The 13601-nt window shown below is 39.9% G+C and overlaps 2 protein-coding genes across 5 annotated transcripts in view; one reads left to right on the forward strand and one right to left on the reverse strand.

Moving 5' to 3' along the window:
- The window catches only part of LOC117272438 (disks large-associated protein 1-like), a 231903-nt gene that overhangs the window by 105309 nt on the left and 112993 nt on the right, over window positions 1-13601 (forward strand). For 2 of the 4 annotated variants that reach the window (XM_033651367.2, XM_078172884.1), the window contains exon 3: window positions 11117-12648. In XM_033651367.2, coding sequence (XP_033507258.2) covers window positions 11233-12648 — 1416 coding nt within the window. In that variant the 5' untranslated portion in view covers window positions 11117-11232. The remainder of the gene's footprint in view (window positions 1-11116; window positions 12649-13601) is intronic. The other 2 variants (XM_033651369.2, XM_033651370.2) reach the window with 2 other exon arrangements.
- The window catches only part of LOC144465062 (uncharacterized), a 226475-nt gene that overhangs the window by 37320 nt on the left and 175554 nt on the right, over window positions 1-13601 (reverse strand). The gene's annotated exons all lie outside the window — the stretch shown is intronic.

A 13601-nucleotide genomic window follows, 5' to 3' on the forward strand; every position in this document is an offset into this window, starting at 1 on the left:
CCTCTTCTCATTCAACTTCTTTTATTTCACCTCTCCTCCTAGAAATTTACATTCAAGTGTCAGTCGTATAAATACCTAATCTTAAGTTCAGAGAACGTAGTGTTCTTGCTCTTTCTCAAGATCTCTGTAGAACAGATGAGCAAATCTTAGCCTACCATTACTAAGATAACAATCAGCTTTTGATGACACCAGTTGACTGTCTGGTCCTGTTCTGATAAGTAGCCTTGGTTGTCTTATTCCTTTAGCTCTTTCTGGTAGTTTCTCTCTCATGACACGATCCTCTCTCCAAATAAACTTAAGTAGTTTTGTTCATAACTGAAGGAGCAGATACACATTCTGATCGTTGGATAAAATTGTAGCTCAGATTCGGTTGGACCAAGCTAGTTCTAGTCTGGGCCAGTTTGTGCTGACAGTCGATAGATAAACTCATGGAGTGTGTTGTCAATTGACTAATGATCCAATTGCTACCAAAAAGGAGTAAAAGGAGTTATTCAGCACAAAAACAAACTACAATTACCACAGTTTTATGCCTCTGCAAACCCATCAAGTTGAAGTAACATTTTACATCCATGTCCGTGAAAATGTGAAAGCGTCACACACCCCTGACAGCACAGAAGGTCTATACAATCAGCACAGTTTTAAGGTGGGCACCAAAGATTAGTGTCACCAATTTAGTGACCAAATGTCTCCCTTTCTGTTCCTGAGATATGACGTTGAATACTGACCAGTAGAGTGTTTTTGCAGAACATAATGATGCAACAGTGAAGTTGACCTTTGACAGTTTGGATATAAAATGTCATCACTTCATCTTTATAGCATGTTAGACATTTGTGTGAAATGTTGTCAAAATTAGCATATGACTTCCTGGCCAAAAACAGGTCACTGTAACTTTGTCCTTTGACCACCAAATTGTAATCAGTTTATCCTTGACTCAAAGTGAATGTTTGTGCCAAATTTTAAGAAATTCTCTGAAGGTGTTCTTGAAATAGCAAGTTCACTAGAATAAGATGGATGCAAGGTCATGGTGACCTTGACTTTTGACCTTTGACCACCAAAATCTAATCAGATCATCCTTGAGTCCAGGGGAATGTTTGTTCCAAATTTAAAAAAGATAAATCAATTAAAAAAAATTGAATAAATTCCCTCAAGAATGCCAAGAGCAAGTTTGTGGTTTTATGGGGAGTTGCATGTTATGAACTATTCTTGGTGAGAAGTCAGTGAAGGATCATGTACATACCTTTACATAACAACAGTTGTTTGCTGCTATATTAATGCTCTATATGTTGTAAACAGAACTTTTTTACACGGACATGAAATTGATATCCACCTTCTCATTTTATATCTTTTTCAGATAAAAACACTGCGGCAGTATCTATTTAAAGCAAGTTAATTGCATCATGTTTTCGGATTGTCCATCCACCCCACTCCTGTAAATGCAAAATCTCAGAAATGCCTTGGGGGAATTTCCTCGAATTTGGCGCAGATGTCCACTTGGATTCAAGAATGAACCGATTAGACTTTGGTGGTCAAAGGTGAAGGTGACTGTGAACTTGAGCTCCTTTCATTCTTGTAAGTGTGATATCTCAGGAATGCTTGGAGGGAATTATTTCAAATTTTGCTGATTAGAATTTGGTCGTCAAAGGTCAAGGTCACTGTGACCTCACAATAAAACGTTTTTGGTCGTGTTTAAAGAATTATTACTCTCTGCAACAAAAAATCAGCGAGGCAAACTTTTTTAAAGTTGATTTTAATAGAGTCCAGGTTTTCACCAGATGTGGAGGGATTGCTCAGCACCACAAGCCTTATAATAGTCTTCCTGTTGTTCAGTGTGTTGTCCTCTGTATTTAATCAGCTGTTTAATATGCACTCCTCTCTAACTGTCAAGTCAAAAATAATCATGTTAATGCATGCTGATGGAAATAATTTCTGTGTGCGGTGTCTAGCCTTTGCAGGCGTCAGTATTATTAGGGCCTGCTCCCAGCTTTAAAAAAGGTAACTGTAGTCCAGCTGGATTTTCTACAGAGACACATGTGTAAAGATTAAATTTGATAAAAAGAGTAGACTCATTTGACTTTAATTTTGTGTTTTGGAACACCTGTTTATAATTTGTTTTTATTAAATTACATTTTTTTCTTTCTTTTCTTTTATTTTCAATGCCTTGGGGAAAGCTGTACCACGTGTCAGTCTCACTTAACAGTATCCTGCAGGAAACTTACTCAGATGTACTGTGCTGATGTACCATCAAAGTCAAGGGGAACATGTACCCACAGGTCACCTTTTCTATAAGTCCCTCTTAAGAAGTGGGAATACTTCCACTCTCAGTGACTCTTCTCTAGTTACTCAGACTTTATATTTGCCAAGGTTCTTTTATTAAGTCATATCTGATGTAATCAGATGCATTCTCCTACTAGTACGGAAACAAGTGTCGCTTATTTAAGCCCCTGTTATTTGGGTCCTTGTACAGTAATGTCTGACTTCACTAACACATCATTTGAAGTGAATCACTTCCTCCCTTGATTCAGTTACATTTTATTTTTAGACACAGTGTTGTGAGTACAATGTATTGCCAGTGAGACAGAGTTATTCAGGACTTCCTACCCATAAATGTCAATGGAACATACATACTGTGTTTAATTCAGGGTTGTTTTAAATGGGGAAACATTAATTAAAAGAGGAAAAACTAATGATGTCCATTTACACTACTCATTATCTCTATGAAAAGAGAACATGTAGTAGTGAGTACTGATCTTGTTGGTAACAATGATATAAATGCTGCTGTACTTCCATGTTTGTAACTGTCTAAGGCCAGGTATTACTGTGGGCTCCATATGTCACACACTTTTTAATGAACTTCTCAAACTGCCAAGTACACAGAAGATACAAGCACAACAGACTGCAGTTTAAACTGTCTGTCGCCATGTTTCCATCAGCCTATTTAGATGCGCATCTAGAAGTATCGCATCGGAAAATTATGATGGAAACACCAAAATTTGAATTAAAATCCCCTGATTCGCACAAACTAAAATATGTTTGCTTTAGCCGGGTTTTGGTTGATACGAAAAAATGTTGATTCGCAAAACGGGGGATGGAAACAGTTATGTTCGAATTAAGTCTGACGTAGCACACCTCTCTCGATGGTGATATCCACACTCCGGGTCAGGAAGGCGGTAATGCATTTACAAGCTAGTTGCCAACCGCCAGAAAGAAGAAGAAGAATGCGAGACTTGTTTTGTTTCCGGTTCTGTGGAAAACTCGCACGAGTTCCTTAGTTTTCACCAAAGTCCATACATTTAATGGAAACACACAGGATTCGTATTTCTTTTAATGCGCATTTCCCAATGATTTGAATCACTTTTGGATCGAAACATAGCTTGTGACTTTCTGCATCATCAGGGAAAAGCCCCACACTCACTTGCTGACGTGCAAAACTGTTACCATGATTATGATTAACATATACATGCATCACTCATAGAAATCAATTATAATATCACTTGTTCAGCAGTTTACTACCAACTCATGGATCTAATAGAAATTATGCTCAAATTTCATGTTTTCTATCCAAAAAAATCCTGCAGACAGTCCGTTTACTTTCACACCTCAAATGAACTGTACCAGAGCCTTCACCACCAGCCCAAATGAAGGGCATCACCAAGTTTGCTTTACCTGAACTAAAAATGCCAGGTGCAACAGCACCCTAAGAAATTCATAGTGGCAAGGTAAATTTGCTGGGTGATGTAATATTTACCAAAGGAATTAACATCATTGTTAGACAATAATGTTGATATTCTGCACTTCTGCAAAAACCTGGAATATATTTAATGACAATTCCAATGACAATTTAATATTTGCATTTGTTTGTACATGTGCATTGCAATTGCAGCATATTTGAAAATAGGATAACATTGTGGTCCAAGAATAACATTTATTCAATAATAAACATTGGTAATGGTCAGGATGAAAACAAATAGTGGAAATAGAACAGGAGAGTTAAACTGTGAGAAAATACAACTCAGAACTTCACTGAGCTCAAAAATGTACATCTTGTATCTTGTTTGTTCAACCCTTACTAATGTTTGGGTCAAATTTGACTCGTTGACATTTGACAGCAGTAAAAACACCATAAATGTCGTCCTTTTAGCCTGAAATAAGATGACAATTCCTAAAGTATTATAATATTTAAGAAATGTTATACTTTTGTAAAGGGGCTACACATTTTTCTACATTTAGGCTGGTCTGGCATCAAAATATACTTAAAGTACCAAAAGTAAAAGTACTTCCTATGTGGAATGGCCATTTGTACAATAATGCAGTATGTCTATAAATTTTATGACAAGTTTTCTGGTTGTCCGGCCTCATTCTTGTGAATGCTATATCTTAAGAACACCTTGACAGAATTTCCTCAAATCTGGCACAAACATCCACTTAAACTCAATGATGAACTGATTAGATTTTGGTGGTCGAAGGGTCAAGGTGACTGTAACCTCACATCCTTCTCATTCTCAGGAATGCAAAATCTCGGGCACACCTGGAAGGAATTGTTTCAAATTTGGCACAAACGACCACTTGGACAAAAGGATGAACTGATTAGAACTTGGTTGGAAAAGGTAAAGGTCACTGTGACCACACAAAACATGTTTTTGGCTATAGCTCAAGAATTCACATATTCTGCTGCAAAAAACAGTAAGGCAAACTTTTAAAAATGGATTTTAATGGAACCATGTTTTCACCAGATGTGGAGCTCACAACCCTACTAATGTATTTGGTGAAAGAAACACTCAGACCGCATTCTTGTAAAAGTAGCAGTAACACTGTCTAGAAATACTCTGCTACGAGTTATAGTTTTGCATTCAAATATACATATATATATATATATATATATATGTGTGTGTGTGTGTGTGTGTATATATATATATATATATGTATATGTATATATATGTTATTAGTGGAGTATAATTATGTTATTAATGTGTTCATTACTTTAATGTTACAGCTGGTAAATATGGAGCTATTTTTAATTACTTTATATATTGCTGGGTACCTTAACCTATAATAATATATACATATATAAATATATATATATATATATATATATATATATATATATATATATATATATGTATATATATATATATATATATTTAATGGAAATACTAAAGTAAAGTACAAGTATTTCAAAATTGTACAGTACTTGAGTAAATGTGCCTATTTACTCTCCGCCCACTGATCAAATTTGGGCCAAATCTATTAAACTGGATTTTAGATCCACCAGTGTGGGTCAAATTCAATAAATGTTAATTTTTGATTTATGGTCAAACCCTTTTTCATGTAAAACTGCTTTAGTCTTTGTTTTTACTGGTTTAAATCACAGGGTCTAATTGTTTTGGAGAGGAAGAGATCTTGGATAATTCAACTTCTGTAAAAAAAAAAAACCTCTTGAATGTCTCGATCTAAAAATATCAGAGAAAATAGGTGAGCACACATTTGCAGTTTCTGGGCTAGTGGCCCATCTATGACAAGCATAGGAGAAACACAGATTTGTAATGTGAAAATGCTTTATTCAGTGTTTTTACATTTTAATCATCTGGTCAGTTTGTTTTGAAGAGGAAAAGACCTCTGTGGTCAAGAACAATGAACACTGAAGGAATTCTAAGCAGGAGAAGCAAGTTTTAGCTGGTTGCAATCTGCAATCCTCACCACTAGATGCCACTAAATCCCCCTAAATCTTACATACTGTTCCTTTAAATGGATATATAATAATCCTCACAGCTCCAGAATGTTCTTGCCATTTTCAGTTTCATTATGGCAGTTATGATTTCATGTCTCAGGTAAAATAGGACATGATATTGTGGGATAGATCTTATTTGCCCACAAACGAGTGGTGTAAATCAAAAAAATACTCTCCTTACTCTCTGAAACATTATCCCTTTAAAAATGAACATCTCGTGGACAACCATGGGGAATTGCTGTTTGCACGATTCTGTTTAAGTAGATCTAAAGTCACTCTTTTGCAGCAGAACACTAAAGCTTCTGTCTTCTACGTCATCACATTGTGGGCCGAATTCACAAAGAATGAACTGCGGCCGCTGATAGCACCTTGAATTGCACTTAACTTGCACCCGCAGTTTGCTCCGTCTTAACGTCCTGTTCACAAAGGATATTGCGCTAATGATATACCAGCACAAACACGCCCACAAAGTTTGGCAGCTGAGTGCAGTTTGCCCCTGATTGCAATTAGCCACATGGCAAAGTAGAAATGCTGGCTTTGCGCCAAGAACACCGTGGCAGAACAATGGCAGAATACTGAATACTGTATACCCTTATGTAGTGATGTCTGCTGGTGAGTCAGTCTAACAGTGTCGGATGGGTTGAGGCTGTGGATTTGACCAAGTTTGACCACTTTATCACTATTCCCTCTCACTTGTAGCTGTTTTTTCATTATCTTTTGAATTTAATATGAATTATGGAACCGTTTTTGTTCACGTTTCGTAAAATAAATTATTGAAAGTTGCTTTTGAAGTGCGTGACAGAAGTGTGTTTTGAGAACGACCGCAGACTGTCACCTGTTCAACGCATCAATATCTTCAGATGCCATTAAAGTAATAATGATTATAATAATAATGTCAAAATATTATTTACAGACTGATTTAACAGACGATCACTGCTGCCATGATCACTGGAAAGTCTGGGGGAGAGGCTTCCACAGAGGAAGACGGTCTAAAGATTCTAAAGACGTTATTTACTTCACTCAAACTGTGTGTGGCTATTAGCGCTGGTGTTAGTGAATTAGACGTTGTTTATCAATGAGGCTCATTTGCATAGAAAGGGGCAATTTTTGCGCCAAATAAATGCATATTACCTCATTTAAATACGAGCAAATAACACCAGAGCACCGAGACGCAATCTGCTTGGCAGCGCAGTTAGTGGAGCATTTCACCCTCTGTGCGTGCTTTGTGAATTAGACGGTATCTGTTTGCTCCATTTTTACCGGTTTAGCGGCCGCAAAAGCCATGCAATCCTTTTGTGAATTCGGCCGTGTGTTCTTAATGACGTCACTGTGCTATGTTTTGTGTGGTACAAAACCATGTGAAAAAATAATAAATGCCTTTGCACTCTGCTCATAGAAATGAGCATATCTCAGAAAATGAATAATGTACATAGTTCAAATAACTTTCAGTGTTAAGAAATAGTTTGTTCATGTTTCTAAATTAATTTTTTTTTTGGATCAAATATGTTTTGTGAAGATTTTATTTGTAAATGACACAATTTCAGTACTTTTATCAATTATTGTGGTTTATTAATTTACATAACTTTTTAGCTTAGGTTGTACAGGTTTTAGGTATATGAAGCATTTGAAAATACTCCAAGAAATTATATCACAGTAAGCAATTCTATTGCAGAGTTTGAAGGGTTCATTAAAAATGAATGACCTATTTATTAATTTCAGAACACATATTTATACATTCAAAATCTGTAGCTCAAAATCTGGTACAGACATTTGTTATGAGGAGATTTTTGAGCTGAGTGAAAAATTACCAGGACCATATCATGAATGGAAAGAATATGAACAATATGCATGATTAATCCGGAAAAAATGTGAAGTTTACAAATGGTATGTTGTGGTTTTACAGGATTTTGTGTACTGGACTATTTGTATTTACGGAAGCGTATTGCTGCCACATCACAAAAAAAATAATGGATCAGTATTACATTGTAACGTGAAAAGTTTATTGTTCAACAAGAAGTTTTTCATGTTATAACAATATATTTTCACTTTGTAACAACATAGTTTCATGTTAAATCATGATAACATTTATTGTAAAAACGTGAAAAGTTTCACGTTATAACGTGATAATTTATATTGTGAGAACGGGAAAAGTTTAACGTTAAAACATGATAATTTATATTGTCAAGACATTAAAAGTTCCAAATTATAATGCAATATTCGGTCTTGGGAGGAGGTGCACCCATATACTCCGGTTGTGATTTGACACTTGGCTATTTGCAATGAACAGGCATCAACATGGCCCAAAACAGGGATAACATGAAACTATATTGTTAAAACGTGAAACTTTTCATGTTGTTACTATATAAATTATCAGGTTATAACATGAAATAAACTTTTCACGTTATAATGTCATATATATATGTATGTATATGTATATATATTCAAGCAACCAGCAGAGATTTAAGTACGTCACTTTTCCTGGTCAAAGAATACTACACCACAGGCATGGCTAAAAACAAACAAACAAAAATGTTGGTTTGTATGATATCTGTAAGATTTGTTCTGAAGAAAATATGGAAGAAGGAGAGGGGGAGGAAGGGGGGGATCTACTGATATCTGTGTGTGTGTGTGTGTGTGTGTGTGTGTGTGTGTGTGTGTGTGTGTGTGCGTGTGTGTGTGTGTGTGTGAGTGGGTGGCTTATCCCAGCTCACTAGGAGTTACTGTAGCTTGTTAGAGGCCCCTCTACCAGTGGGGCTGTCAGGTTGTGTTAAGCAGTTGTATCATGGGCCAAGTAGGACAGAGGAAACTCACACAGACACACACTCTCTCTTTCTCTCTCTCTCTCTCTCACACACACACACATACACACACACACACACACACACCATCTCACGACTCCACCACAAATGCAGGAGTGCAAGTACACACACAGCCATGCATGCAGCATTCACATCACACCGTGGCCCTGCATGGCTGTTCATCTGTAATAAAACTGCCTTGCGAGCAGTCTGAACCCTGGAGCATTTTCCCATAGCCGCCTGAGATGTTAACTCACAGTTATATAAGATGGGAGAGAGGGCACTTCTTCCAGTACTGTTACCTGCACTATTAAGTGCATGCTGACTGGATGGACTTTCTTAGTACATTGAGAGAAAATGAAAAAGACAGGCTTTAAACTGGAGAAGGACATCCACTTCCAATACTTATCATCCCTCAGCTGCCTGTGTTTATATTTAGTATTATTGTTTCTGGTTCTTATTCAACCACCCCCTTTTTAACTTTGCTCCAGTGATTAAGAGGTTTGGTGTTGCCCCAAGCCCCAGGTTGTGCTTTGGTTATCAGCTAAGCCACTCAAAGCCTTTGTGTGTGGGACTTGAGTTGATGGTCACATTACATTTTCGCCCTACAAATGATATCTTCCATTCAGCTCAAACAACAGACAAATCCAAGGATGAATTTCTTATTCCATCTCCAGTTAGCTTCAACTCTGAGCATGTGGATGTGCATAATCAGCCAATAGAAACAATGATGCTCTACAATACTTTTGAAAAAAGGAAGCCATTTACTGTTGTGTGTCATCGACTGTTTAGTGCAACAATACACTACAAGACTACATTCCGAAGCATTGTTCTTGCTGCATAAAGGTTCTGTATATGACATTCCAACACTTTCTTATCCAAAATTGTCACCCATCGCCTGTCAGTGGCCTTTTGTGTCAACATATTAAGTGCTAGATATCCTCCTGCGTCTGCTGTTGTTGTTCCCAGACACTGCAACCAACACTGTGACGTCAACAAAAGCCCGTGGTTAGATTTAGAATAAACATCATGATTTGGCTCTACATTCATACGGCAAGTGAACACCAGATTCCTGTGTGAAAGGGCAGGTTTATTGGAAAGCAAAAGTGTTATCGGGCAAGCCCACTGTCAATTAAGAAATTATAGAAATGGGCTGGACAACCTGCACTATTGGCTGGTCAGACAGAGTTGACCCAAAAGGCACATCAGCCCACCAGGAAATTACCTGGTATGCCAGATGGCCAGTTTGCCCCTGCTGACGGGAGTGCCTTGCAGTAGGTTTTGAATACTAATAAAATAGTTGTTTTTCTGTCTGTGTTGTGTGCTGAAATTAGCTTAAGTAAATATGAGCATTTGCATTAAAAAGCTTTTAAAGAAGTTGAACTGGTGAGGATAGCAGACCCTCACAATCAAAAGCTCCAAAGAATATGTCACCTGGGAATTTGGAGCTTTGGAATTAAAGTTGCATGAAGTTCATAAGTATTTGTCAAACATCAGCCCTGTTCTTGAACACACCAAGCTGTTGCAAGGGCTTCAATTTTATCTGGCAAAAAAAATAAGAAAGAGTGTTTCCAAGTTGTACAGGTTGTTCAGCTGTGCCCATTCCAAAAGCCAATCTTAGCTTGCCAACTTACACCACACACTAACTGTGCATTTTTTTTCTTTTCTTTTGGTAACATCATCTGGAACAAAAAAAAATATTTTAACTCGCAACAGAAATAGGATGACTCAGGGGTACCACTCTTACAGCATAGTAAGCAAATTCTGGGCTCTAATTGCTAAGCCTTCCTGTTCGTAGTTTGTGTGTTCTCCACATGTCTGTGTGGGTTTGCTGTGGTTGATCTTGTTCCCTCCAACAGCCCCAAAACATGTGAAATGGACATGCTAAATGCCAGAAAGTGTGAATGTGAATAAGTTACTCTGTCTATGTGACAGACTGACAACCTGTTAAGGGTCTACCTCCCCCTCACCCAGTGTATTCTGGGATATGCACTATTATTCCTCCAGTAGAGTAGATTGCTTGATGGATGGTTGAATGAATCTGAAATCAAAATAAAGTGATCAGTTAAAGGCCCAGACACACCAAACCAACATTGAAGGACTATCGGTGACGAAGGCTGACTTTTGCGTCACCTCAAGTTGTGGCTCAGGGGGAGGGGCTGGTTGTCCACTAATAAGAAGATCAGCAGTTCGATCTCCGGCTCCTCCAGTCTGCATGTCGAAGTGTCCTTGGGCAAGATACTGGACCCCAAATTGCTCCTGAAGACTGTACCATTGGTGTGTGAGTGCCTTCAAAACTGAGTAGCAGGCTTCACCTTGTATGGTAGCCTGGGCCTGTGTGTGTAATTGTGTGTGAATGGGTGAATGTGATTGTGATTGTGATGTTTGAATGCTTTTCACTATGAAATCAAAAAAGATCATCAAAATCTGAAAGACGGCAAGACTAATATGACTCAATTAATCCCAGAGGGTTGTGTCTTGATACATTTAATTATGTCCCATATCACTGCCATAGTATGACTTGTTTTTTGTTGACCTTGTTGCCTTGTATTAACTGTTTGTCTTATTGCTCCTCTCTCTTCCTGTCTTCCAGAGTCTGCAGCTCTCCTCTCAGGGACAGTCTTCTGCAGCCCTTCTCTGGTCACAGGCCTGCCTGGCATCTCTCATCCATACCATTCCTCTTTCCATCCACCCATCCTTCCCCCTGTCATGAAAGGCCTGTCCAGTAGTCGGAGTCACCATCACGTGGTCTCCTATGAACCATCATATGATCTACTGGGTCACCATGTTGACCGCAAGCCATATTTGATCAGTCAGAATGACATGCCTGTGCCCATTCCCATGCCGCATCCAGCTGAGCTGTCCTACTACAATGCTCAGCGTTCCCCGTACCCCTCTGACAGCAACAGCATCGTACCATACGGAACCTTCCCAAGGAGGTGCCACTCCACCTCCTCATCTCACCATCCTGAGGTAAAGGATGAGTGTATGGCCATGGTACCATATGTAGGAGGAGGAGGGGGAGGAGGAGGAGGAGGTGGAGGAGGCTATGGAGGTAAAACGCCCACCCGGGTACCAGCAAACTTTGCGGACCCGTTTGAGCGTCAGCCGTCATTTTCCAGAGATGGCTACCATACACTGCAGTACAAACGAGGAGTACTGGCCCACAGTGGGGGGATGGGGGCCAACAACAACAACAGTGACAGCCCAGGGAGAATTCGCCACCTGGTCCATTCGGTCCAGAAACTTTTCACCAAGTCACATTCATTGGAGGGGCCACACCACACACAGTCCTCCAAGGGGGCCAATAATGGGAGCGTTAATGGTGGTGGTGGTGGTGGAGGAGGTGGTGGTGGTGGTTCAAGGGCCAGCCCAGAAGGTGAAACTCCACCGGTGGGAGTGCGCCACCGGAAGCGCAGCAAGAGCCGCGAGCGCTGTCGATCAGCGGAGCCCAAGCATCGAAGCCACCACCACCACCACCACCAGCTCCACGGCTCAGCATCTGCTCCAGGCTCTGGATATTGGAGCTCAGATGACAACCTGGAACGGGAGCTGTGTCTCTACCACCCTCACCACCACCAACCTCCACCCTCACCCTCACCCTCCATTTCCCCCTCGCCCATCGCCATGACAATGGGCCGGTACCCCGGGAACAACCACGACAAGTTCCCCCAGACTCCCCTCCCCAGTCTCTCCTCCTCGCAGTCCCAGCATTACTTCATGATGGACCCTTATGGCACACTAAACGAGCACACACACACCCACGCACACCATGGCCACACACACCACCATTCTGCACTCAAAGCCTCCCGGAGCAACAACGATGTGAAGTATGCAGCGTCGTCGGCATGTGTGCCAGTTAGTGGTAGCAGCAATAACAGCGGTGGCGGTATCGTTGGAGGAAGTGGCCCCTTGATGCCAATGGGTCTTGTGGACGGGCCCATTGTGAAGAAAGGGGCATGGTCATCAAGCCTAACGGTGAGCAGGGCCCGAGAGGTCTACACCAACAACAGCAGCCACAACCAGCTACGAGCCAGCGCAGGATCCGGTAACCTAAACCTAGATAGAGCTCTAGTCAAATCTAAGGGCAGTCAGCAGCAGGAGCGCTCTTGCCATTTCTTACAGGTAACTAATTCCTCCCCGACTCCCATCCAAAACCAGTCGATTCACTCTTCTCCCCTCTGTTGCCTCCCTTTTCTCCACGACTTACTTTCCTCACCAATGTTTCCTTTTAGTCAGTGCTTTCCAGTCTTGTGAGATGTCAGTTTTCATTCCTACCAAACACTACAACTCTCTGACTTTGCTAAGGAGCAGCTTCAATGTGAGAAGGGCAAACAATTCAGTGGAATCCATTACTGGAATGAAGTACTAGATAAGCAGGAATGACCTGTTAAAGTTTTAGGTTATCACAATGCCAAAATCATTTCAGGACACTGGATGATTGCGTCTTTGAAAGTTCCCAGAATGATCTGTAATGTACAGTGAAAACAATATGTAATCTGACCATTGAATTAGTATAAAGAAAAAGTATTCACAATGGGCATGGGTTGGTGAATATGAAGAATATATATATTCACTCATCTAGCTCTAGGGAACTCTGATATTAGAAGATTTACACACACAAAATAGTCATGAGGTATCCTCTTATACCCCTATTCCACCGTCATGGATTTGGTTCAGCTCCGGTTCCTGCACCTAATCTCGAACTGTTCAAAGCATTTCAACTAAAAATAAAATTGGTTCAGAACCTGAAAAAGTTGGTTTTGAGTTGGAACCAAAATTGGCAGATTTTCCTTGACCTGAAGTGCGAACCGTGACAATTTCAGTGGGTGTGTCACATTTCCTTTCCCATTTCCTGTTCCCCTTCCTATAAACAGTAATGTACCCAAATTCATTTATAACCTATGTGTTTTGGAAGGCTGCAATCACGGGACCAGTGCCCTGATGGGAGTAAACAAGGAAACAGTCCCGAGGATTCTTGTAATGGGGCAGGGAGGATGGTGGATAGGTCACAGAAACGTGAATTTTTCCCCTGGAGACGCATGCTTGGAAGTGTGAACTGAGTGAACTTTGAGTTA

Source organism: Epinephelus lanceolatus, chromosome 12 (genome assembly GCF_041903045.1).
Source record: "Epinephelus lanceolatus isolate andai-2023 chromosome 12, ASM4190304v1, whole genome shotgun sequence".
NCBI lineage: Eukaryota > Metazoa > Chordata > Actinopteri > Perciformes > Serranidae > Epinephelus > Epinephelus lanceolatus.